Source organism: Delphinus delphis, chromosome 10 (assembly GCF_949987515.2).
Source record: "Delphinus delphis chromosome 10, mDelDel1.2, whole genome shotgun sequence".
Taxonomy (NCBI): Eukaryota; Metazoa; Chordata; class Mammalia; order Artiodactyla; family Delphinidae; genus Delphinus; species Delphinus delphis.
The window spans coordinates 43,888,578-43,914,733 of NC_082692.2; the positions used below are offsets into that span (position 1 = coordinate 43,888,578).

Here is a 26,156-nt window from a genome sequence, read left to right on the forward strand (position 1 = left end):
CAGTACCCTGCCACTGGACTGCGCGAGTCCTTCTTGGGGACTAACCTGCTCAGCAAGGAATCAGCAAGTTCTGTGAGTGTGAGGAAGCCTTCCTGATACTTTTCGATGGAGGCTTTGTCAATGGTTCCCTGCTCTATGGCCTCGCTGATACTGAACTGTAATCCTGTCTTAGTATCAGTCAGTACACGACAGGGACGCCCATAGGACTCAAAAAACGTGGCTTCCTTCCATTGATACTGCTGCCCTGACAGCTCAAGGTAGGTACTTTTCTCAATCAGGTTTCTCTGGAAAGCCTCGTAGGCAGTCAGTTCTGCTCCTGTCTTAGTATCGACGACAGCAATCCTGTGAGTTTTCGCTACATTGAGATTGGAAATGTTCCTCTCCCCAAATGGAAACAGAAAGCACTGCCCGTCTACGTCAAAGACACACATGCGCAGTAACTCTGAGTAATACAGGGTTCGCTTATTATTGGGATTGGGAAAGGCTCTAGTGTTGCTGGATGGCTCATGTAAAAACTGCAGGATGGCGTTATTTAGCAGCCCCTGCTGCAGGGCAACTTCTGGAGGAACCCGAATGCCCCTCACGGGGTCGATGACGCCCCCACTGGCAATCTGCACCTCCAACATATGTTTGCCCCTTTGCCTGTCAAGCATTCTATTTTCCATGGCTTGGAACACTGACAGTGTCTTAGAAGAACATGGATACCCCAGGGCCGCCTTCTCTGCCTCAAGGAGCCTGATTTTGAATTCGGGGTCAACCACACCTTTAAGGATTGCATCCTCAACAGAATAGGTCTTCCCTGAAAGGGGGTCAATTATGAAACCCGTGGCCGCCTGAGCTTCTAAAAATGCTAAAGCCATCATCTTATCGATGATGATTTTCTTGGCAGCTGAGGAAAATGAAATCTTTTCTGTTGTGGATTCTAGGTAAAGCCCTGCGATGGAGGTGGCTTTTGTCAAAAACTTGCTCAGAGTTTTCTGGACTTCTTCAACGGTCTTAAGGCCAAGTCGCAGCTGCTCAACTGTTTTCATGTCCAGAAGCTTAGCTTCGACCAACTGCCTGGCCGTCACAGTGTGCCGGAGCCCTTGGAACTGAAACTCATCATCCCTGACCAAGCATGCATGATCACCACCAAAGTTCTGAAAGGTCTCTGGTTCTGAGCCCTTCTTAAGAAAATCTCTTTTGAGTCCACCCTGTGCCCTGCACCCTTCAAGCAGCCATTCATCAGCACCGGGGACTGGGCTCCTTTCTTGCTTTAATGCCGTGACTTCTGTGTGCATAGCATACTGCTTGTTCTTAGCTATCTGTAACGGGAATTTATAAGACGTTAAAAGTCATCTAAAGAACATTGTCATGTTACCCACTCTTAATCCAAATATAATTCCTAGAATAACAAAGATGAGATAAGAGAAGAACACTTTCAAGCCCAAGAGGGTTCAGGAACAAGAAATATTATTTTGACAGTCTGAAGTTTAAACTTTAGATGACAATTAAGGTATTAAAATGCTATGTCTAAAAAAGACAGGAGGTAAAATCTGTCCACAAAACGTGTTAGAAATTAAAGTTAACTGCTTGGTTTTTCTAGTTTTTTTTTTTAGGGTCAAATTTTTCGGAATAGAATCCCACAGATATGACAGGATAGCCATAACCTCTGTGTTTTTCATCTCAAACATTTAAAAATTGAAGACTGTAGTTTGTAGTAAAGATTCAAGTAAATCACTAGAAAATGATAGCATGATTTTCTGTTGGACTACAAAGAGCCACTCACATTCAGCACGGTTAAAAAATGTAGCCTAGCAGAGAAAGGAAACAAGAGCGGAAACCTGACAGAGGGTAGCTGACAAGGTTCCAGAATCCAGGGTATACCTCTAAGGGTGCCAGAAGCGTCACCAGGTCTATTTCACACTTGTCATCTTGACACCTGACAGCGTGTCTGGAATTGTACAGACCTTGATTTCTTAGCTTCTCGATTTCTGACGGTCTTGCAACAGGGTTCATCTCATCAAAAGTTATCTGTAATTCGGTGCTTGTTTGAGAAAAGTATTCAGAGTAACACTGCTGACTCTTCTCTTTCTCAACCGAAGCCCCTGATGGCCCGCCCTGGCCCTCCTTCTGCATCTGTTCAGCACCCCGATGTTGCCATCTTTCCTCCGAAAGCTGTGGCTCCTGAGTCCACCTCTGTAGAGGGGACCTGGCAATGGAGGGAGAGGAGGAGAAGTCCCCTGGGCGCTGATACTCCTTCACTGCCATCTCAAGATGTGTCTTGAAGGCTGGGTTCTTTTTCTGGATTTCACACTGGAGCATCACTAACTGATGCTCCTGTTCTTTTATCTGCTGATCCATCTTTTGCTTCAGGTTTTCCACCTCCCGTTTCTGGGCGACCAGCTCATCTGTGAGCTTCCGACATTTCTGGTAGTGAGGTGCCTCCCCATTCTGCCCTCGGTGCATCTGCTCACGATATTGCTGGAGCTGCCTCTCAAGTTCTCGGATATTTGTTTCACAGAGCTTCGCGTTCTCTTGTGCCCTGAAGTTTTCCCGCTGGAGAGACACAAAGTCAAGCTGGATGCCCGAAATATCATGTTCCGTGATAACTTTGGAGTCCATCAGTTTTTCCATCTTTTTCCGAAACTCCTCTGCAGAACGTTTGAATTTCTCAGATTCCTCCTGAAACAGAACCATCTTCCTGTGGGTCACCTGCTCCTCTAGGACCTTTAAGTGCAGTTCGTCTTGCATCTTTTTCAATCTGTCGTTCAGGTCCTGCACCTGTGCCCACTGCATCTGCACTGCCTGCTCCCCAAGGCGTTTCTCCTCTTTGGATGCACTTAGCTCAGCACTCAGACTTTGCACCTCCTTCTCCGTGTTCTGGATGATGAGGTCCTGCTGGTCGCACTTCTGCTTAAATTCACTCACTAAATGTTGACTTTGGGCCAGGTCTTCTTCCAGGCATTTGATCCTCCTCTGGAAATCCTGTTCCGTTTTCGTCTGTTTGTGCAAGTGTTTGTTTGTGGCACAAAGCTGGTCTTTAAAACCATCCGCCTGGATTTTCAGTGCTTCACATCTTTGCTGGATGGCTTGTTTCTCTAAGACCACATTTGCCGATTCTGCCTGAATTCTCTCCATCATTAACTTGGTTTCGTTATTCTGTCTGGTGAGCTCATCCACTTTGTGCTTTAGTGTGTCTGCACAGTCATTACTTCTCTCCAATTCCTCTTTAAGCTTTTGGATTTTCTCATTATTCTCCTTTTCGGCTTGAATATTTTGAAGCAACTGCGCGTGGCTTTTCTCAAATTGTTCTTTCAGGTGATCTGACTTTCTCTGGCAGGATCGTGCTCTTTCGCCAGAGAAGTCCTTGTCACCTTGCAAAGAAGTAACTTGTGAATTTAAATGCTGGATGCTCCTCTTGGTGATGGCCTGTGTCCTGGTGATCCGGTCCACCTCCCTCTGCAGATTTCCTTTCTCCTCCTGCAGAGATTCCAGTTCTAGCTCATAGTTGTGCTTTATCCTCTTAAGGTCATTGGCCTCCTGCCTGACCTCTTCTGCCTTCCCTGTGGTCTGGCTCAGCTGCCTGTCCAGCTCCCGGAGCTGCCGAGAGAACCCCTCCTCCGCCTGGTCCTTCCTTTCCAACTCCAGCTTGAGGCATCTCAGTGCATTGCTGGTTTCACCCAGTTTTTCTTTGAGCAAGCGAGCCTTCTCCTCCGATGAAGTTTTCTTGAGCTGCAGGGCACTGAGTTCATACTTCAGCTCCCTCATGTCCTTCTCAGCCTTTCTATCGGCCACCGTCAGCTCATCCACCTGCTGCTTCAGTTCCTCAGCCTGGGTGCTCGTACAAGCTGGCAGTGGGTTTTCTTTGTACGAACACTGCATCTCGATTATTTTTCTTCTGGCTTCTGATTCAATTTTCTGCTTTTCCTTCAGCTGTTTCTCCGCCACCTGTTTCTGGAACGTGAGGTCTTTCTCCATCTGCTCGACCAGCTTCAGGAGCTCCTCTTCGTGGTCCTTCTTTCTCCTTAGTTCCTCCATCAGCTTATCTTTCTGTTGCTCCACCTCGTGGAGGCTGGAGTCTTTCCTCTTCAGATGGTTCTCCAGGGCCCTCCTGGTGGCGGTGTGCTCCTCCAGCTGTTTCCGGAAGCCACTCAGGTTCCTCTGCACGGCCTCCCTCTGGGCCTCGGCCTCGGCCGCGAGCCTCCGCACGCGCTCCAGCTCGCGCTGCGCCGCCTCCTTCTCCCCCTCAACGGCCTCCAGCTCCCGGCGGTACCTCTGGGCCTCGCCCTCCGCCCGCATCTTCTGCAGGGTGATGTCCGCTGCATCCCTCTGCTGCTTCCTCAGCTCGTTCTCTGCTGCCTCCCTGACCTTTGGAAGCTCCTCCTCAACCCGGGACTTCTGCTTCTCAAGCTCAGCCAGCATCCTCTCCAGCTCTGTTATCTTCCCCGTGAGTTTGCGATTCTCCAGCATCGTCGCCTCCTGCCGCTGGAGCAGATCTGAATACACCCCGTGCTCAGAAGCCTCCTGACACCTTTTCATCTATGAGAGACGTTCAGAAGGGTCAAACCCATTCGACTCCAATCTGTCTTTAAGAATCTGAAGCCATGCTCATGAAAGGACTTACACAGACCAGTGAAACCAAAGGCAGAACAAACCCCACCACCAACCCCACCACCATCTGCAGAGAAGAAGCTTCAGAAAGTCAACAGTCGGAGAAGACAAAAAACCCGGCATGTCAGGTTTTCTAAATCAAGGAATCTTTTCTTTCTTTTTTTTTTTTGGTCTCTTAGGAATAATTCTGCTTTTAAAATTAGCTAGCTCAGAATTTTACAGCAAGAAGGAACCTTACAGTATGACCCTCACCCCAGATGAGGACACTGAGGTCTAGGGAGGTTAAATAATTTTGAAAACTCACACAATAGGCAAGTGACAAAGTAGGAACCAAAATTCTCACAACAGTTCTCTTTCTGCTCTCACACACAACTCAGTCCTGTGGGCTGAGAAGAACATACGATGTATAGGAACTGAATGACATTAGAGAATTTAGTTTTCATTTTCTAGCCCAATGGAAATTTGAAATGATATTTACATTCTCCTGTCTTAATGGTGAAAGAAGCAAGATACAGAACTTTGGAACAGAGAGCCAATTGAGGAAATAATACTTAACATATGGAAGGAGGAAAATTATATAAAAATCTGTAATTTCTACAATCAAATGCCTCACTAATTTATATTTGCCCTGATACTTACAATAGTCAGAATTGCTAATGCAAAGGCACCTATAGTCCCTGGTGGCTTTAGAAAAGATGTGCTTCATATACTCACTGATTTTGTTGTTGTCCTTAATGACATGGCTCATATGAATGCACTTTGACAAGAACCTTCAGATACTCCATAAACATAAAGATATTTGTTAAATATAAATGCTTGTAAAAGTGTACTTAGGGATTCAGATCCAATTAAGAAAATTTGTTTACTGATTACAGAATCAATCTCAGCTGGGAGAAATACACTTGACTACAGAACATGATCAGGGCTAGTTTATAATCACAATTTAATTTCTCTTTATTAATATCATAAGGTTATTAGTGTCATATCATCAGCTCAAAATCATCATAGTTAGAAATAATTTAAACAAAAGGAGGGAAATTATTCTAAATAGCAGATTTTATTTTCATGGAAAAGCCCTGGTAAATCTCAAGAATTTAGTTTGTATTATAGACCATGCATCTTATTTTTCTTCCTCTCATTTCTTGATCCCCAATAATCTTGATGAGAATTTTAGATGTTTCCTTTGCTAACCTAAATATGATTTTTAATAAGAATTCATATGAAAAAAAAAATCTCATCACAGCCTGCAATATTTAGTGTTCTATTTTCTTTATTTTCTTATCAGGGTCAACTCTCAGTGATACTGAAGCATTCTATCTGCTTACACATTAGGTGTTCAACATGTTTTCAGCAGATGATTTCTAAAAGGGTCTTTCTCAATTCCTCATCAAACTCTGTTTAAAACTTAGCTGTTGCTCAGAAGTTGTGAGTCCCTCCCTTTTTTTCTTGGTCATGTTCTAAGGTTTAAAAAAATGAAAATTCTCTCAGAAAAAAATGTCTGTTGTTAAACTCTCAGTGTTTTGGAGTCATTTTAGTGACTGATAATAATCTCATGTTGCCTGGATAACTCTGAATTTTTTAGCAAATATTAGAAAAATTACTAGAAACAATTTAGTCCTATTGCTGATTTGCTTTCTTGTATATTTCAAACTTATTCAAATAAAAATAACTTCAAGTTTTATCTAAATGTTCCCCAAGGAGACATGCTGTCCTTTAATCTCAGCAATTAACATTTAATATATTTTGCGATCAACAAAGACTGGAGAAATATCTTTATCCACCTATCTATTACAGACACTCTACTAATATTTCTGTAACTAGTTTGGTATTATCTTTGAAATTAACTTGAATCCCTCTTTGATTTCATGTTTACCATGGAAAATTCTGCTCTCTGACCAAGATCTCTCATGTGAGTATAGATAGACCCAGTTTCAGAAACACTACTCTTTGGAATCTGAAAACTGAGCTATGTATCTTTTGTAAGATATTCCATTATTAATATCCTTAAGTGGTGAATTTTTAACAAGGAATTTTAAAATCTGCTTTAAATTATAATAATCTTTGCATGGTCTTCCATAAGCTACATTGTTTTGACTTTAAATTCAACATAATCTTTTATATTTCAAAGGATGACAAGCATAATTTTGGATATATTTCAGGCTTTTTGAAATATCTTTTGGTTCTATCAACTTCTACTATTCTACTTCATCAGATACATTGAGCAAATTGGCTCATATATGTGCAGACATACATTGTAAGAAAGGGAAGGGCTTAAATTATTTATATTACATTTAACTACAAAGTACACAATTTAAAAGATCTGTATACCATTTAAAATGGAATCATATATATCTCTTAAAAATTAAGAATGTAAAAAAATATGGACTTTCCTTCATAGATGAGAAGTGTATGCCAATTATTTGAATGTGAAAATATTCTGGTTCTCCTTTCTAAACCCAAAGGAAGTTAGTTATAAAGACTTGCAAGTAGCCATGTTAGTGATTTAGTTGCCAAAAACTATTAACTCTGAACAGACAAAAGTAGTTTACAAAAGCGGTCATAATTTTAGAAACTAAGAAAGCAACATCTATTAGACATTTACTACCATTTTGGTTCTCTCATTATATGAATGGAGTTATACTAAGTACAGTCACCTACAGAATTTCAACAACGGTCTAATTTAAATGGCTAATGCCTCACAATTTACTTACTACAGCATTTGGTTTACTATTTTTGTCTGTTCTGAGGTTAGGAACAGAAAGCATATTAAGATAATAGAGCAGAGCATACTTTCAAAATTAGATACAATAGCGTTTTATGAAAATATATTTCCATAAATAACTCCTTATTCTTTCTGTTTCTGAATATATTTTAAATGCATAATCAAAGGCACTGAAGTTCTCCAAATTAGAATGGTACTTAGTCTTTTTAATATACACCATATCTTTTTGGCAAAGCTAAAAACAAAAACAAAATAACCCCCCCCACAATTCTTAAAAAGTACTACCATTTTGTATAAACACCTGCTACTTCTAACTTAATGGCTTTCATGTTTTAAATCCTTGAAGATGTAAATTAATTTAAAATGCATAAAAAAGTGTTTATGTAATATTTCTGCAGATATCATAACAGTAGTAACTATACTTCAAAGAACAATACTTCTCAACTGTGAGAAAACTGAAAAACATTCTGCTAAACTGCCAACATTCCATAATTTAAATAGAACCACTTAACGACATTAACGCTCTCATACTAGAGACCTAGAGTAAAAAATTTTTTTTCCAAAAAGGTTGTTCCTTTTTTTTTTTGTAATGTTTTTCAGTTCGAGAGAATCTTAATAACAAACCAAAAAATCCTACGCCTCTACTGTTTTTCACTGTAATTTTATAATTAATCACTCATACATCAGCTCTCAACCACGTGAGTTTATCATGAAACCCTCTCGTGGCTCCTTTTCAGTAACCTGCCCATGGTTAATGGTTACCTCCTCCTCCTCCAGACGCTTCAATGAGTCCCCAGCAAATTTAATATATTGTGTCATGAGGGTGACCAGAGCCGTATACCGGGTCCTCAGGTCCATGAACTGCAAGTAAGGAAAAATAAAAATAAAAACAGAATCTCCAGTTGCCCTAAATGAGCTGAATGAACACTTGAGTAATAATTAAAATATTAACTAGTCTATGGGACAGGGAAGTTCACGACTCCCCAGCAATGATAACCGAGTAGGAACGAGATTACTGCTGTGCAAACCACAGTGATGGCAAAATCCTCTTCTAAATTTGATCATGATACACATTTATTATTCTCTGCAATTCATTCATCTTGAATGAAGATTTTCAAAGGTTTTTTAAAACCCTTAATAAGATGCATTGTTATAGATAGAGAGCATCTGTTTGGGATGATGGAATGTTCTGGAAATGGATTGTGTTCAAGGTTGTACAACATTACGAATGTACTGAACGCCACTGAATTGTATGCTTAAAAATGGCTAAAATGGTGAATTTTCTATTATGGACATTTTACCACAATACAAATATATAAATGTAAAATTGCTAAGGTGTTACTTCTCTCTTTTACACCCTCCCCATCTCTGGACGGGTATCACCTCTTGTATGACGAGGTCTGCCGAGCTCTGCATTCTCCGGCGTTTCACTGGAGACTTTTGTTGTGAATCCACCATAGCCCGGTAGGTCATAGTTTGTAATTCGTAGTCCTGTATAAAGGAAATGGTAAGATTAATTAAAGCAAAGCACTAACCCTTCATTCTATAGTGATTTGATGCAGAGAAAGGGCATCTACTTTCACTGAATAAGTCAAGAAAATATTGCAAAACTACATTTTCAAGAATCAATCCAATCCTGACATGTTTCCAAGGTGGTAATAAAAATCAGAAACATTTAGGGTGGCCAGGAAAGTTCCTAAGTCTCTTTAGAAGTTCATGGAGACATATAGGGACAGCGTGCCAGTTATTTTCAGCCTCCCTCTCCTCTAGTTAGGAAACGGGACTCCAGATCTGAATGGGTGAAGCTGAGGTGTGGTGACTTAGAGCACAAGGTAGACGTTCTCCCATGGAATATTCCAGCAATACTTCCATGGAGTACTCCAGCAATACTTGCATGGAACACTCCAGCAAGGAGGGGAGAGGGGAAGCAAAATGGTAAGAGGCGGATTACAGAGCTACATTTTATTCTGGTGCACATGGGGGTGTGGCCAGGCTGTGCACGTGTGTGACACAGAGAGAGAATGAAAGAACCAGGAGTCATCACGTGACTCACACTTTCATAAAGAATTAACAGATAAGTGAAAATTCTCTGTTTCACTTTTTAACACAGACTGAATGACCTGCAAAGGCTTTAAAAGTATACCGTAGAAGCACCTCCCTGAATATCTGAACATGAAATCTGATGCAAGGAACTGGTCTTCTCACCTTCACTGCAGTGGAGTACTGCTCTGCGTATTTCTGACACTCATCCATTTTGCTCTGTTTCATTTCTATTTCAGACACCAGCATCTATAAGCACACACAGGTTAGGAGAAAAAGGACAAGGAACCCTATACTATCCAACAACTTGAGATCTCAGGCACTAAGAAATATCTACATCACTTAAGACTACAGCTCTCTACCCCATTGCACTTTTTCTTTTAATTGTAGCCTTTATTTATTGATTGATTTATTTATTTGGCTGCACCACATGGCTTATGGGATCTTAGTTTCCCAACCAGGGATTGAACCTGTGCCCTCGGCAGTGAAAGCACCAAGTCCTAACCGCTGGATTGCCAGGGAATTCCCTCTACCCCACTGCACTTAATGTCATCTGCCTCATTGGGTAAAGTCCAAGCTTTCAAGATTAAGCCACTATGTGACACCCCCTCATGAGGCTTCCAAAGCAGAAATTACTAAACTCCATGGGAATTATCCACAAGTAGACTTGAAACCCTTATCCCCCACCTAATCCTGATCTAAAGAGAGCTAGAAATTACTGGCCCTCAAGATGGAACAAAAATCTCAAAGCATTTAACTCTTGGTCACATGTGGCTGTTTAATTTTCTATGACTAACCATTTTTTTTTTAAATTTAGGATCCCATGAAACTATTGCAGCCAGCAAAGTACCAGAGAGATTTCCATACCTACGATTAAAGGATCATTAGAAACTTGAACTGTCGCAACATGCAACTTTCTTAAATCAAAATAAGGGATGGATGTAGGTTTGAGTGCAAATTTTTAACATTTCTGATTTATTCCCTGCCTTCCTTGAAATAGTTGCTGACTTATCTTACTAACAAGAGAAAGGAAGGTCAAGGTCTGAGTGACCAAATGCAGACACAACCCTAGCACAAGGAACTGTGTTTACACACCTTCTGTTGATTCAATTGTGTGGCTAGGGTTTTACTGTTTTCAGGCTGGTTTTCCTGAATCTTTCTCTGAGTAGTTTCAACTTGCTGGATCCAGTCATCTAAAGGGTGATAGGTATCTTTGTAGTATTTCAGCGACTTCCCAATGCCTTCCAAGTCCCGTAACCTAAGAGGTTAACAAAGGAATAGTCACGGTTTCCAAGAGTAACCAATAGGAAGGTGGAAGGTGTAGAAAAAAAGGGAGGGACAAAGTATTACTGTCCTAAGATGCACTAAGCACAACAACAGGGGTGTGTCGAGAATTCGAGGCCACAGCATCCCAGGCCCATCTCCAAGGGCACCTACACTGCCTTGGGTTGAATACAAATTCTTTTTCTCCAGGACTTGTGCAATTTATCGGTACTGATTATTCTAGGGACAAGCCCGAGAGACTAAAGCTAAAAAGCAGGAAAACTGGAAAGTTAACCATAATAATTATCAATCAGCAAGTCTTGAAGACCTAAAGTTTGCAGCAATGGCAGTTCACTTCTGAAAAAATGACATGGTAGCAATGAATGGTTCAACATGGACTCAGAGGGTACTTTCTAGGAACTGTGATTAAACACCCCAGTTTCTATGATTTTAAAACCACTACATTAAACCTACAGATCATGTATTTTAGAGATTAGATACTAAATATTTAAACATAATTTATTTCTCACAAATGGTACTATATAATAAATGCATTTTAGCTGCATTAATAAAAACAAAAAATGAATGAGAAGGAACACTATTCCATTTCTTTTAAGATGAGCCCCCAAAACCATCCCATTTATTTCAGTCAGTGGGCAAATGATTTTGACTTTCTTGTCTCTTTGATTAAAATGAGCATTAGGACATTTCAGTTTCTTTACGCCTCCTGTCTAGTATAGATGCTACATCCGGCCCTAGGAAATGCATGACCCACCCTCCTCTTACTAAGTTATGGTTATTTTGATATTATCAGTGGTAATAATTAGAGAATTCTCTAATAATTAGAGAATACATTGTTTTTTCCTTCAGAAAAGGCAAGTAGATTAACTATATAAATGCCAGAGTACATAAACAGTTGTAATAACACAGAACAGAAAAATAACTTACTTGGAAGTTAAATATCTTACTAAAGGCCACCCTATAAAAAAGAAATGTAATTGGACAGAGCTCTTGCAATTAACACAATTAACTACATATGGAAATTAACTCTATGGAATGAATTACATACGGAAGTAAAAAGCCTAATACATTTAGACTTTACCCAGAATGCAGAGAATAAATCTGAGCTAAAACTGAATGAAAAGGGTGCTAACCTGTTGTCAATCTGAGCATGAACATTCTGCCACCTCTCAACCAACTGATCTGCTTTTTCTTTGTGCCAGTCAAAGTCAAGGTCACGCTCTTTGTAGGTTTTAAACATCTCATCACTGATGGTCTTTGCTCTCTGTAGCTCATCCTCCAGTGCATGGAAGACTTCTCTTTTTTCATCCACTTCAGATCTCCATTGCTAAAATAGATCAATTTATAAAGTTACAAAAACGTATCAACCGCTCATTGTGTAAACACATTATTCACCTAATTTTACCATTCATTTACAAATGACTGCTATAAAATCAGACAATGGAAAGAATATCTTTCATATACAAAATATTACATTAGCTTGAACCTTATAAAATTGCCAATATTTGACTGTACTTTGACCTAAAAAAAACAACAGTTTTATAGAGTTCAGTCTAACGAAATTTGCACATCAATAAAATAAAATATATTTCATAAGCAAGTCTGCTACCTCGGTAAGTCTTTTTCATTGTTTGTTTTTTAAATATCTACTGATCTCATTGTTTAAAAATGAACACATGCATTAAAAAATCACTGAGAAAACTTCTCACAATTGGTTTACAATACCTTTACTCAGAGCTTTATAAATGGAAGAAGAGAAACAGACGAGTATAACTATCAGCCTTTTTCCTTCTTAGATTAACTACTCTACTCATCTTGATTTCTTAAAATAACTGCCTCTTTCCACAAGAAAATCTATTACCAATAATTTACTTTTTAGCTTCAACTCCTCTTGCTGCCGACATGAACAGACTATAAAAACCTACTGTCAAAAAGATCCAAACTTCAAATGAAAAGAACTCACCTCAAACTAAAAATGAATGAACACACTCATTTACAGTAAGCCATGGTACTACAGAGACAGGACATGGAATGGACAGAAATGTATTCAAGTTCAGATATTTAATGCTTGATGTCTGAAGACCTGGGCCAAGTGCTAGAGAAATACTTTTAAAGGATAATCTTAAAAAATAGCCAGCAGTGAAAGGCATACCTTTAAAGTACTCATTAGATTCTCAATGTTATTCTTGTCAGCTATAACTGCTTCCTCTTCACACAGTTTAGTTTCATAGAATTTTACAAGGGCTTCTGCAGCATGAGTGTTTTTTAACACCAAGTTGACAATTTTCAACCTGAAAAAGAGAATTAAACAACACCCCCTTTTGGTAAGTGTTTATTTTCCCACAATACAGTCCCAAAGCACCATGAGGGTGCATGATGCAGCATGGTCTTCATCCCGAGACACTGACACTTTTATTACAAGATTAACATCCCACTAAGTAAGTCAGACAGAGAAAGACAAATGCCATATGATATCACCTATATGTGGAATCTAAAACATGACACAAATGAACTTATCTACGAAACAGAACCAGATTCACAGACATAGAGATCAGACTTGTGGTTGCCAAGGGGGAGGGGGTTAGGGGAGGGATGGAGTGGGAGTTTGGGGTTAGCAGATGCAAACTGTTATATACTGAATGGATAAACAACAAGGTCCTACAGTAGAGCACAGGGAACTACATTCAATATCCTGGGATAAACCACAATGGAAAAGAATATGAAAAAGAATGTATATATGTGTATAACTGAATCACTTTTTCTGTAGCGGTGACTCGGCAGTAAATAACACAACACTGTAAACCAACTATACTTCAATAAAATTTTTAAAAAAGGATTAACATCCTGCTAACGGTCTTCTAACAGAACCCATGTCCTGCCCCCACAGTGGTCTTCAGCAGGAGATTCCAACAGCAGAGGGGCTTCTTTCAAACCTAATTTAGACCAAGCCTGGGAGGAAAGTTCTATAGGCTACAACAGCTGAGCTACCAAAACTACAGGCAACATGTGGGAAGATCATTAATGCTCTAGTCTCTGAGGGCTCACATTCCCTTTCAGCATGAAGATGCATCATAAGTCCACAGAAATATTTAATATATTTGTTATTAAGAAAAATATTTTGTATTCTTAAAAATGAACATTTTTGGCTAAACAGCCTATATATATAAGTGGCACTTTTATGAAGCCAGTTTAGATGATTTCTATTAAGGCAGTGGTTCCATACTTCTCTATGTAGGTGGAGGACATGGAATAGACGTGGTTCATGCTCTGGACGACCACGCTGAGCTCGGATCGCAAGGTGGGAGCCGTGGAAGAGGCGGCCGCTTGACTGAAAAAGTCGTCGCATTTACTCGTGATTGTGGCCAAATCGCCTTTAAGTCGCTCCAGCTCTTTCTTTAGTTTCTACACAACAGAGAACAAACATGAGGATTAGGCTATCACTCCAGATGGTGTCTCTTTCTTCAAACACTTTAAAAATACACATTTCCCATTATGACCCTTAACTTAAACACGTACGTATTCTTTTTTCTTAATTGAAGTGTAGCTGATTTACAATGTTGTGTTAATTTCTGCTGTACAGCCAAGTGATTCAGTTAAACACATACATACATTTTGTTCATATTCTTTTCCATCATGGTTTATCACAGGATATTGAATATAGTTCCCTGTGCTATACAGTAGGACCTTATTGTTTATCCATTCTATATATAATAGCTTGCATCTGCTACTCCCAAACTCCCAGTATTTCCCTCCCCCACCCCCCTTCCCTTTGGCAACGACAAGTCTGTTCTCTATGTCTGTGAGTCTGGTTCTGTTTTGTAGATATGTTCATTTGTGTCGTATTTTAGATTCCACATATAAGTGATAACATACGGTATTTGTCTTTTTCTGATTTACTTCACTTAGTATGATCATCTCTAGTTGCAAGACATTTACATACTCTTTACTTTTACTTTATCAAAGAAATGAAGCCAAAGCAGTCAAGTTTCATAATCAATCATTCCCTCACTGTCCATCTCCTCGGGCCCAAACATCTAATTCAGCGCTTGCGCATCGAGCAGGTGAGAAACTGTGAGAAGCCCTCGCAGCCTCCACATAAATGGGTGAGAAAGCACGTGTTCCTGTGTTTACCCAAGTGAGAGAGAGAACTGCATTACAGAATCCTCGTCTGCCATCAGCGTTAAGTACATAGGCAGACCTCACCAAGTGACCCCTGGCAAAGGGAGCGTGTGAGAGGTCGCAGAGTCGACAGTAAAGGTCATTAAGACAGTAATCTGTGCTAATCTTGTCCCCACGCGCTTCTCAGCCTTACCTCCTGCTCTGAGATTCTGAACACGCTTTCGTGAAGGTCGTCTCTCTCCAGAGGGGTGCGGATCTGTCTGATGAGACGGTCTTCACAGCTCTCAAGCCGAAGCCTGAGGTTTCGGACTTCAGAGATGTAGAGATTATAAGCTGATTCCTCTTGCTCCTCTGTGAAAACAAATGTAATGTTTAGAAAATACCTCATTTTCTATCTTTTGGATGTTCTCGTTCATGATTTAACACGGCAGTTTTACTACTACTAAAACACAGCTAGTCAAACTAATGTTACCAGTTATCACCACAAATCCACCCCAAGGATATAAATCTTGAAATCGTGGACATTACAATTTATGAAGATTTAATAAAATTTCCCCAATGCCACTTAAAGTACCAATATCTGATTTATGATGTCTAAGGAAAGTAATATATTGCTCTGTTTTGTGTTCACAAAAATGTGAATTATGTTAGTAGCAGATTAGTAATAAAAACTAAATTAAATCCTTTACAATGAAAGGTAAAGATTATGTTAATGTTTAAAAATTTTTTAAATAGAGTATTACTACTAAGTTTTTTTGGTCTCTAAGTTATATCAAGTGTTTGGAATAAAATTTATATTTAACAAAAGTTAACAAGACAAAATCTTTTCCTTCAACCCCTGTATAAAGTTCAGGTTTGGTTATAGGAAATCTCTGCCCTTTGCTCTCAGTTTTGCTGCGAATCTAAAACTCCTCTAAGAAAAAGTCTTTAAAAAAATCCAAGTTTGGTATACGGAAAAATAATTGAAACTTTTCTGAAACTAAAAGATCATCACTCTGAACATTACATTGCAAAACAGTGAAAATGTTTAAAAGTAGATACACTAAGAATTCATTGTCATACGACTTGGTTGACATCTTTTTATTAATTCATCATTTGGAAATAACTGAATCCCTCCTTGAATCTTCCTACCTCAAACAGGCATTTAATGTTCCAATCATTGCTTCTACCTATTACAGGTGGATTGACAAAATATACCTAAGACTGAGATTCCCATTGATAGCAGAAAATAGCCTGGACTAAACACCCATGGAGAAAAAAAGGCAAGGATTCCCATGCTTTACCTCTTTCTGCAGATTTAAGAAGTTCTTGATAATACTGCTTACACACATTAACCTCCTTTTCCAGTTGTGTTATATCTGAACCTGAAAATATTTGGGATTCCTGGCTATCTTCGAGAAAATCTTCAAAACGAGACTGTAGATTACTCAGAACTTGCTGATGTTCACCAGGTAACATTGTCTTTATCTAAAGAAGACCAGTGATCCATTATAGAACTAAGAGTAAAATTTCAAAAGGACAGATCTCAAGTGGGTCTCATGGGACATGAGTTTATGTTAATAGTCATAAATAGAAAACCACTGGAAATTAATTTTTTCTTCATTTACAATCTTAGGTTTTAAAAGATGAGAAAAAACAAGACTATAAAATTTAATAAATGAAATCAAACTACACCCATCTCTATATGCCCAAACACTATACCATCCATGTCTCCCAATGAAAATGTAAGCCCTGAATGAAGTATGGGATTTCCAGATTCCCCAGTCCTTAGAAGATGCCTCGTATACAGCAGACATAGGACAGATATTCATTGAATGAATGACTATTATCATGGATCTGCTCGACTCCATCTTACCCCAGAGAAAATACAAAACCCACCCCTCGAGACAAGGGGCCCAAATCTTTGGACAGGTTAGGTGGATGTGCAGATTTATACTTACTGAAGCCACATTGCTAGCTCGGATTCTGTCAATTTCATTGACGAGATAGTGCCAGGAGACCACACTCTTCATGTTTATGTGAGACTCATGCCAAAGGGTCAGGACGTTCTGATACTGCTGCTCAATTCTGAAATATACGAAAGAAAACTCAGATTCAGCCTTTCCACTCCCTCTGAACACATGCTACAATTTTTCTTTGTGTTTGTGACATACACTAGGTTTCCTAGTTCTAGGTCCTCCTGATCCTATGAGCCTTGTCAAAGCACTGATTGTTTCTTTAACCTTCAGAGAATTCCACAGCCAGGCCTACATCTGGAGCTAGTGTGCACAAACCTGTTTGCAAAGTCAACCGCCTCTTTATTTGGAGGAGGGACACTGAAGCACACAGACGGGACCATGGCTTCGTTCCCAGTGGGGCTGATGACCTTCCACTTAGCACGATGAGAGTTGTTCGCCAAAACACATTCATCATCTTTGAAAATGGTTATCTGGTTTTAAAAGAAGAACAGAATAACAAGATGAGGTCACTGTGGTACTCATCTTTTTCCACATCCAATCTTGGGATTTTTTTGTATTTTTGAGGTGGAAAACTTTACCACTAATGAGCAATATGACCTCATTTTTTAAATATATGAACAATGCCAGAATCCGGTCTGTTTCTAGGAGTTAAAGTACCTCAATTTGTCTGTAGTCACAGATGGCTTTGATCGGAATAGAAGTTTTGAGTGGACAGTCAGGATTTCTTGGCTTCAGCTGAATGATTGTTTTTGCTCTCCCCATCAGGCTTGCAACTGTGCTTTTATACTGCAAAAGCTCTTCTTTCTCTTCCTAGGGAATAAATCAGATGGATTTTAAAAGTAAAAACGTGTGCACTCTGTTCTTTTAGGGCTTTGCCTAAACGAACTTCTCCAGAAGAATCTTCCCTGACCACCTGGTCTAAGCTTTCAATCCCTCCCCACCCCCGCTGACATCTCTCTTCCCTTGTTTTGTTTGGTTGTTTCTTTCCTCCTTCGCATTTACCACTATCTAACATACTATGTATATTTACTAATTTATCATGTTTATTGAGCCCCATCCCCAGCATATAAGCAGGATTCTTGTCTGTTTTGTTCACTGTTCTATCCCCAGCACCTAAAATAGTGTCTGGGATACAGAAATGCTAACAAGTATTTATGGAATGAATGACTAAACACAGACACACACAACACAGTGAAAGCATTTTAAAATATTCAGGCAATCACATGAAAAACACTTTTGTTGTATTTGTTACCAAAAAACACTAAAACTGAATGTTTAAATGCTTGATTGAGGCAGAAATATCAAGAGTACCAATGAAACATGAAGTTCTGCACATAGAAAATATAATAAAGCACTAATCTAGTCCTCACTATACATCACTGATGAAACTTGCAGGTTTTCCTGTTCATACCATTGATTCCTGAACGAGGTCCTCCAGCTTGTGAATGCTGCTGGACCTGTCACAGCTGTACTTCCGCTGAATGGCGTCTTTTAGATTCCTCAAGTAATCCGTGGCTTCTTTGGCATCATTGAAAAACTAAGGAAAGATAAAAACTGGCAGTTAAAGTGTACGTAATGTCAGCAAAGCCCAGAGTTGTCAGTTTCGAGTACCAGAGCCCTGTGTGGACCCCTCCTACATGGGAACAGAATACGATCACAAGACAACTTAGCCAAAATCATTCCTTTAACCAAACACCAATTCTTGAACTTGGATGATGATGAATGAATTCTAACTGTCCATCCAAAGTTTATGTCTATAGAGATCAGACTGGTGGCTGCCAAGGGGGAGGGAAGGTGGGGGGGGGGGATGGATGGATTGCAAGTTTAGGATTAGAAGATGCAAACTGGTATATGTAGGATGGATAAACAACAAAGTCCTACTGTATAGCACAGAAAACTATATCCAATATCCTGTGATAAACCAAAATGGAAAAGAACATGAAAAATAATATATACATATATATATAACAAAGTTTCTCTGTATACTGTGGTTTTGGTTCGATATTATTTTGACTGAACTTCTATTTCACTTTAGGGTCCAAACAACTGTTAATCAGGGGTGAAATTCCAAGAATATTTTAAAATTTCTGAAGAACAGAAAGAAAGCTCTCTGTAATGAAATAGTTCCTTAATAAGAGAAGCATGGACAAAATTAAGATTTTCTGACATTTTAAGCATTTTTAAAGTATTTCTTCCTTACTAGAATGCTTCCATTTACCCTGAAGAACATATATCCCTATACCCTACAAAGAAAACATTTTGGTTTCTTTCCCCTGAACACTACATACATGCATCTTAACAGTACATTATGGAAATGTTTTCTGTAACTCAGCCAAAATTGCAATACCATCGATCGACATGGTGATTCTGCCTCCATACCTCGAAATAAGCGCTGTTATCCTTTATGTGCTTCTCTACGCACTGGCAGAGCTGCAGGATCCAGCTCCACTGCGTCTGCATCGCCGCTCGGTAGGCCTGACAGGTAAAACATAGCCACTGTTGCCGTCTGGACAGTAAGACACACGACTTACTTCTCAAGCATAAAAAACTCTAGTGTCTACATAGATGATAAGAATTCTTTAACAGAGTAAGACTTGAAAAATCGGGGTAGTCAAATGTCCCTCTAAACTATGAGTTTCCAGTTGTACAAAGCCAGCCCTAAAAGTTTAAATATAAATTTTTCAATCAGTCCAGTCACTTTCTTTCAAATTTTTAGCTTCTTGACATTTTTTTCTTAAAATATATGGAAAAAGCTAGCTCTGGCTGTTTGTCCATGAAAACCTCTTTAATATTAGAAATGGATGCAAGCTATCCCAGCTTTTTAGAAAACCAACCCTCCACCTGCCAACACTTGCCTATATGGCATCTTCAGATATGCCTCTTTCATGACATTTTCCTCCATCTTTCTTTTTTCTGAATTTTTCTATTACTGGATCATAAAATACCCCTCCTGACACAAAAATACATGGTCTGTAGTTTTCTCTGTCTTTGCTTCCAAAACTAGTCTGGAAGCTCTTGGCAGGGGTGGGGGTGATTTATTTGTTTGTTTTTACTGGGACTGTTTGGGGAGGGTGGAAAAGGGCATAAGCAATCCCTTATTAGTGTAATTCTGGAATTACATTCAAGATAATACTAGGGGGACTTCCCTGGTGGCACAGTGGTTAAGAATCTGCCTACCAATGCAGCGGACACGGGTACGAGCCCTGGTCGGGGAAGATCCCACATACTGCGGAGCAACTTAAGCCTATGAGCCACAACTACTGAGCCCACGTGCCACAACTATTGAAGCCCACGTGCCTGGAGCCCGTGCTCGGCAACAAGAGAAGCCACCGCAATGAGAAGCCCGCACACCGCAACGAAGACTAGCCCCCGCTCACTGCAACTAGAGAAAGCCGACATGCGGCAACGAAGACCCCAACACGGCCAAAAATTTAAAAATAGAAAAGATAATACTAGGAATTTTTATTTCATACGTTTTTACTTGAATATTTATTTACCACTTGGTGTCTCTTTCCTGAGAGCAAAAATATTGTAGAAAAGACACCTACTTACTAGAAAATATGCAAGAAACACCCTTTCATATTTAAGGTTCAGTTCACTGGCTTCCGGAAGAGGGCACCCTTGATGCTCTAATGACTGTCTTATGTAAGCCTGTCCTTCCTCCTGGAAAAAACACTCCTGCTGAGCTCTGTCCAGGCAGCTTTTTGGGTGGAATGCATAAGGCAGCACTGGAAATCTGGCAACACATCTGGATCACATTACCTGCTCCCTCCAATTAAGCTACTTGAGTAAATTGGCTATAAAAGATACATCATGCATGGTCAGATTATTAGTTTCTTTTTCACATAAACTATAAAAGAGTTAATAATTAACTATTATCCATTGCCCACAAGACATTGGATGGGCCCATGGAATCGTAAGGACAACTACGGCTTAATTTTATTGTTCCAGACTTTCAGTTAATTAGACTAACAGCTCTACCTAAAAGTAATCAGGTTCACATCCACATTTTCCATTCCCATCAAAATTCTCAACCTACAATCATATTTCCTAACAGCTTTCATGCCTCTACTCCAAAGAATATCTATCCCACTTTTAGTTGATCATCATAGAAAAGTATATCCAGACCCTTCATGATTCTAATTTCCTTTCCCTGGTGCCACCCTACCTTCTGTGTCTTTAACATTCCTATGCAGCATTTCCTGGGGATGAAAACCACATTTTTATATGAAAGAAGGTCACCTATAATATTCCCAAGACCACCAAGTGAGGCCTAGAATTTTATGAATCTTTTGTGTCACGAAGACTTATTTCAGTGAACAAAGACTCTCAGATTCCTTTCTTCAATTGCGTGTCCCATTGTTAAGCACAGCTTCATTTTTCTTCCTCTGGAAATACACCACATCTGTCCATGTTACATGCTTCTCGCCCTCTTACATCACCCCCTGCACATTCAGACAGTCACTAACTCTAACCAGTAGATATCAGGTCCCAAAAGTAAACACACCCCACCCCCCACCACCCCACAGGCAGCCTGATAAACCCTAGGTCAACCCTCCCCTTCTGGGTCTGAAATGTGTGTGTTACACCCTGAGGAAACACCTCACAAAACCGGATCATGAATACAATTAGTAAATTAAATAATAACTAGTACTTCTTGAAAACCTACTGTGTACCAAGAACTGAACTAAATAGTAAGAGTACATTCTTCTTCTCACACAACTCTATGGGTTAGAAGCAATTTCCCCCATTTTAGGTAAGTGAATGGGACCGAGTAAGGTTACATCGCTGGGGCAGTGTCATATGGTTAGGAAGAAATATCAACCTCAAAGCCTGTCAAGACAAGATCCTTTACAGTTACTGTACTACATCTCTTTGGCCACAGGGGTTGACAAAGTACCTTTATTGGAAGTGATGAGTGGGTGACACACTTCAGCAGAACTGAAGGCAAATCAGTATGATCTGTCAGAAACATTCTTTTTGATTCAGGTTATAATAGAAGTTTGATAGTTTGCATTTTTCAATTTATCAACAATAGAAGAATCTGAAGGGTAATAATCAAATGTCTGTATTCCACTGTGACTATTACACTTTCTGACTTACCTCAATGGTTAATCGGGCTGGGTGATTTTCCAGAAGCAGCTGCTCTGCTATCTCCTGAACTGATTTAATATTTTCTTCCTTTTGATCAAGTTCTCTCATTAATTCCTAATTTAAAGAAACAAGCAAGAAATATGTTAGAAAATGATAAAACCTGAAATGCATTTTTAACATCTAGTTACAGAAGTCATACTCACAGCGTGGTAATCTTTTTTCCGGGCTATGTTGGTATTTCTTTCACTCCAGTCATAAGCAACTTCCCCCTCTTCTTTTTCATTCAACCAAATAAGCTCATTAGTTGCACGAGTTACAAAATTGTGGAGTGTATCAAGGTGCCGTTCCTGATTCCTGGATGTGTTCTTTACAAGGAGAATCATTGTAAGAATCGTGTCTTTGCCACATAGAGGTAAAGGGAACAGGAAGTTAAAAAAACTTACCAAGAGTTTTGCATACTGATTTTCTAATCTGTGCAACTTTTCTGCATAAGTTAGTTTAAGAGGTGCCGTCATCTGGATCTATAACATGGGATAAAAAGATGGCAAGGTTAGGAATCTTAAGGAATTCTGATTCACAAGCAATGTATCGTTTACCTGTTGCAACAGGGTTTTTATAGAAAGAGGAGAACAGAAGCTGGGATGAAATACATACAGATTTCAAATTCACATACCTCACTGATCTTAGCTTCTTTGAGGCTAGATTCAAATTCTTCAATAGCTTGGTGAACATTTTTATGATTTTCTAAATGGCTTTCAACACTTGGCAAATCTGATCCCCATTCAGTGCGGTCCAGCTGCACCTTTAAATAGAAAGATATAAGGTTTGAAAAAGAAACTGGTAGCAATAAAGCCTGAAATTCAGGTAAAGTAAATATTTTTACCTGCATCTCATCAACCCAATTCAAAAGATCCTGAACAAATTTCATGTTGATTTCCTCTTCTGTTAAATTCTGATCCAGTAGAGACGACTTGAGAAGGGGCTTTCGGATCTGCATCAGCTTCAGAGTTTGCAGGGAATTTGTCTCCACTCCTGAGCTGAAATTTGGAACTAATCCTGATGGGAAGCCAGGTGTATATGCAGGAGTGACAGATGGGGTCAGACGAGAAGTCAGCCCTGATGACAGGCCTGAGGTCACACTGGATGGGGTCAGGGAAGGCGTTAGACCCTGGGTCAGCCCTGAGTTCAGACTGGCATTTAAGGTCTGTGCAAACCCTGAGTTTAAACTCTGACTGATTCCTGATATCATGAGCTTCGTCTGCTCCGCTGTCAGCACGCGGCCCTTGCTGTACACTGAGGAACATTCATTCCTTAAGGCCAGGATGTCATCGCGCAGTTTTGCAACCCTGAAAAGAAAATCAAAAGGGATAAGCTATAATATAAGAGGCATTTTTCTCAAAGAGTGAACTCTAATGTAAACTAGGGACTTTAATTAACAATAACATACCAATATTGGCTCATCAGCTGTAACAAATGCATCACACTAGTGCAAGATGTTACTAACAGGAGAAGGGGCTTTGAGGGGGGATATGGGAACTCTGGACTTTCCACTCAATTTTTCTCTAAACCTAAACTGCTCAAATAAATAAAGTCTATTTTAAAATGTCATTGTAATCACATTGATAAAAGTTTGCATCACAATTTTTTTCACTGAATATTGTACTATAAGTACTCTGCATATTATCACAATTTTTATAACTATATTTTATAATGAACACAATTACTACACTATAATATGATCATTCTCCTACTATTTGACATGTAGGATTCCAAATTTTTGTTACTATAAAATATTTCTGACATGAACAAAGGCTTTTTTCCCTATATTTATTTAGATATTTTCTATATTTAGAATTACTATAGATTCCTAAAAGTGGACTTACTGGGTCAAAGCATCATTTATAATTTTTGCTTTATATATCTCATGTATTTAGATATTTACATATATAATATATATAGTATTCAACCTGAAAGGTTCCATCCCTACTCCCAAACCTACTTCTCAGAGATACAGATGTTTATGCACATATATTTCTTCCAATACTTTATTAGGAACATTTTCATGATAAGATAAACAGAAAACTGAAATGCTGACTTAAAAGATAATTTTCACATACTGTCCCTTTTTCAAATATCACACATGAATATTTCAACTGTATGTTAGTTACTACAGAGTTAAATATTATATGTATCATAAAATTTTTTCTATTACTTACCTTTGAAGAACAAAACCTACTAAACACACCCAACTATGACAGAATTAACATGACACACATTTTCAACAAAAAAGAGCTTAAGAAATATTTAATAAAATTGTCACACTCTAAATTCTTAATGCAGGTGCCATGAAACAGTCACCCAGAAGGACAGGGCTGACCAACAAGCACTCTTACCTCTGTACCAACTGGTCTGCCTGGTAGTATTTTCCATCAATAAGAATCTGTACATCAATTACATGCTGGCGTAAAAGGTTCTCACATTCAAGGACATACCCGGCAATTTCTGCTTCATTCTGAAACTGCACCCCGGATTCTAATCTTTTAGAATCCTGTATTTTTAAAAGAACTCAATATTAATTCTACATTAATTAATTAATTAAACAAGTTTCAAAACTAGCCTCAAATATAAAACTCGAAGTATTAGAACAGAAGCTACTTGGATTTTCTCTGTTTTCCCTTTTGCTTCAAAAACATGTTTTCCCTCAAGAAAGCAAAGTAATCATAATCTTTAACAAACTTTGTTTCAGTAGACCAATCTACCCAACGTTATGCAAAGTTTTAGTTCATCCGAACACACTGACCCACCTACTGCAATCCCACCAGCTCCTGAAATGAACTTACAGACTGGAGAGCGTTTCGAGCAAGCATCAGTTTGTCTTCACAAATGACACTGCCCCTCTGAACTCGGCTGGCAATCTGCTGCAACATGTCCAATCTAAAAGAAGGAACGAGATAAAATAAAGCCTCTCCCTCTAAAGTCATAGAGTTGGCCATCCCTTAAAAATGCAGCCCACCAAAAGAAAAAACACAGTCCCACACCAATGACTCCATACCTGTGTCCATCAAAGGATTCATTGCCAAAGCTAATGCAGGAATTGATCAACGTTGGACCACAATGAACTGAGAGGAAATTTTCATTTGAATCAAGATTGGTTCGTGTGCTAGTCGTGTTACTAAACACAGAATCACTGCTACGGTAACTGTAACTACTGCTGTGCATTCTTATCCTTGCAATGATGTTCTTTCTTCCACCATTAAAAGTAGACTCAAAAGTAGAAGGTCTACAAAAAGCGCTACTTCTAACGGTGAAGAGTGGCGGCTGAATGGTACAGCTTTTAATGGCTCCTTAAATATGCTCCAACGTGCATATTCAACACACAGCAAATAATACACTGATAGCTATTCAGAAGAATCTCGCCTAGAGCCATGGGTTTACTAGCTGAGGTCTGCCTTTTGTAGCCTGCACTAAAGCCCTACAAGTATGGACAAGGCAGGCTGACTGGGGCGTCACTGGAGAAGACTTGCCAAATATTTTCACCAAGAGTCATCCATTTGCAACTGCCTCAAAAACAACTGTGATGCCTCCCAGGAGCCCAGGTACGATTAGAAAAGGTTATTCCGGCAAATCGTCAGCTAAAAGAACACAAAGAGTCAATCAGATCCTGATCACAGCTTTTTGGAAAAGGCCAGGTCTGTACTGAACAACACAGGGTTAAAAACTGATACTTACAAGCACCTATAAACAAATAAGTTTGAGGAGAAGCAAAGTACTTTTCCTTTTTAACCACCACGGTGTTTGTTGATTAGGTTAAATTAATGGAAAATTGTCCGTTTACCTTTCTTTATAGGATGAGCTCCCAGGAATGTTAGGTCTAATCGTACTGAAGTTACTTTACATTTTTAAAAGCCAAAGTGCTAAGAAGAATATCAGTGCAATGCTTGCAAATTTAATTTGTCTGTGCTTATTTTTCCTTCCTATAGGTTATTACCTGGCCTAAGATCATTGGCTCTTTCGCATCTGTTTTTTACACACTCCCACGCTGCACAGCTATTATTTTGCAATACAGAGTTAATGCCAAAAAAAAACTTGTTGCATCAAGAAAAATGAAGGCATTGAATCAGCCAAGCTCCTAAATATTTTCCTGTCCCTAACACTGCAAGGCCAAACTGTTGCTTCTCCACCTAGAGGTAGATACTGTTCTTTTCACAAGGCAAGAAAAGGAAATTTGAGAGTGCCATGTCAGATATAGTTAGTAAAAAGAAAAGCACAAATAGTAATAGCAGCCAGCACCTAACATTTCTGAAGCAATTGTTACATGCCAGGAAATTAACTAATCATTTTACAGA

At 39.2% G+C, this 26,156-nt stretch overlaps 1 protein-coding gene across 1 annotated transcript in view; it reads right to left on the reverse strand.

Annotated features, from left to right (window-relative positions):
• Positions 1–26,156, reverse strand: part of DST (dystonin) — a 494,547-nt gene that overhangs the window by 150,808 nt on the left and 317,583 nt on the right. The window contains exons 15-35 of the mRNA XM_060021645.1: positions 24,651–24,744; positions 24,204–24,358; positions 22,694–23,156; positions 22,484–22,612; positions 22,254–22,331; positions 22,014–22,175; positions 21,820–21,924; positions 19,096–19,191; positions 18,128–18,253; positions 17,374–17,526; positions 17,032–17,186; positions 16,699–16,825; positions 16,042–16,225; positions 14,952–15,109; positions 13,863–14,041; positions 12,792–12,930; positions 11,773–11,966; positions 10,451–10,613; positions 9,521–9,604; positions 8,699–8,806; positions 8,078–8,176 (exon numbers count right to left, since the gene is read on the reverse strand). Coding sequence (XP_059877628.1) covers positions 8,078–8,176; positions 8,699–8,806; positions 9,521–9,604; positions 10,451–10,613; positions 11,773–11,966; positions 12,792–12,930; positions 13,863–14,041; positions 14,952–15,109; positions 16,042–16,225; positions 16,699–16,825; positions 17,032–17,186; positions 17,374–17,526; positions 18,128–18,253; positions 19,096–19,191; positions 21,820–21,924; positions 22,014–22,175; positions 22,254–22,331; positions 22,484–22,612; positions 22,694–23,156; positions 24,204–24,358; positions 24,651–24,744 — 3,151 coding nt within the window. The remainder of the gene's footprint in view (positions 1–8,077; positions 8,177–8,698; positions 8,807–9,520; positions 9,605–10,450; positions 10,614–11,772; positions 11,967–12,791; positions 12,931–13,862; positions 14,042–14,951; positions 15,110–16,041; positions 16,226–16,698; positions 16,826–17,031; positions 17,187–17,373; positions 17,527–18,127; positions 18,254–19,095; positions 19,192–21,819; positions 21,925–22,013; positions 22,176–22,253; positions 22,332–22,483; positions 22,613–22,693; positions 23,157–24,203; positions 24,359–24,650; positions 24,745–26,156) is intronic.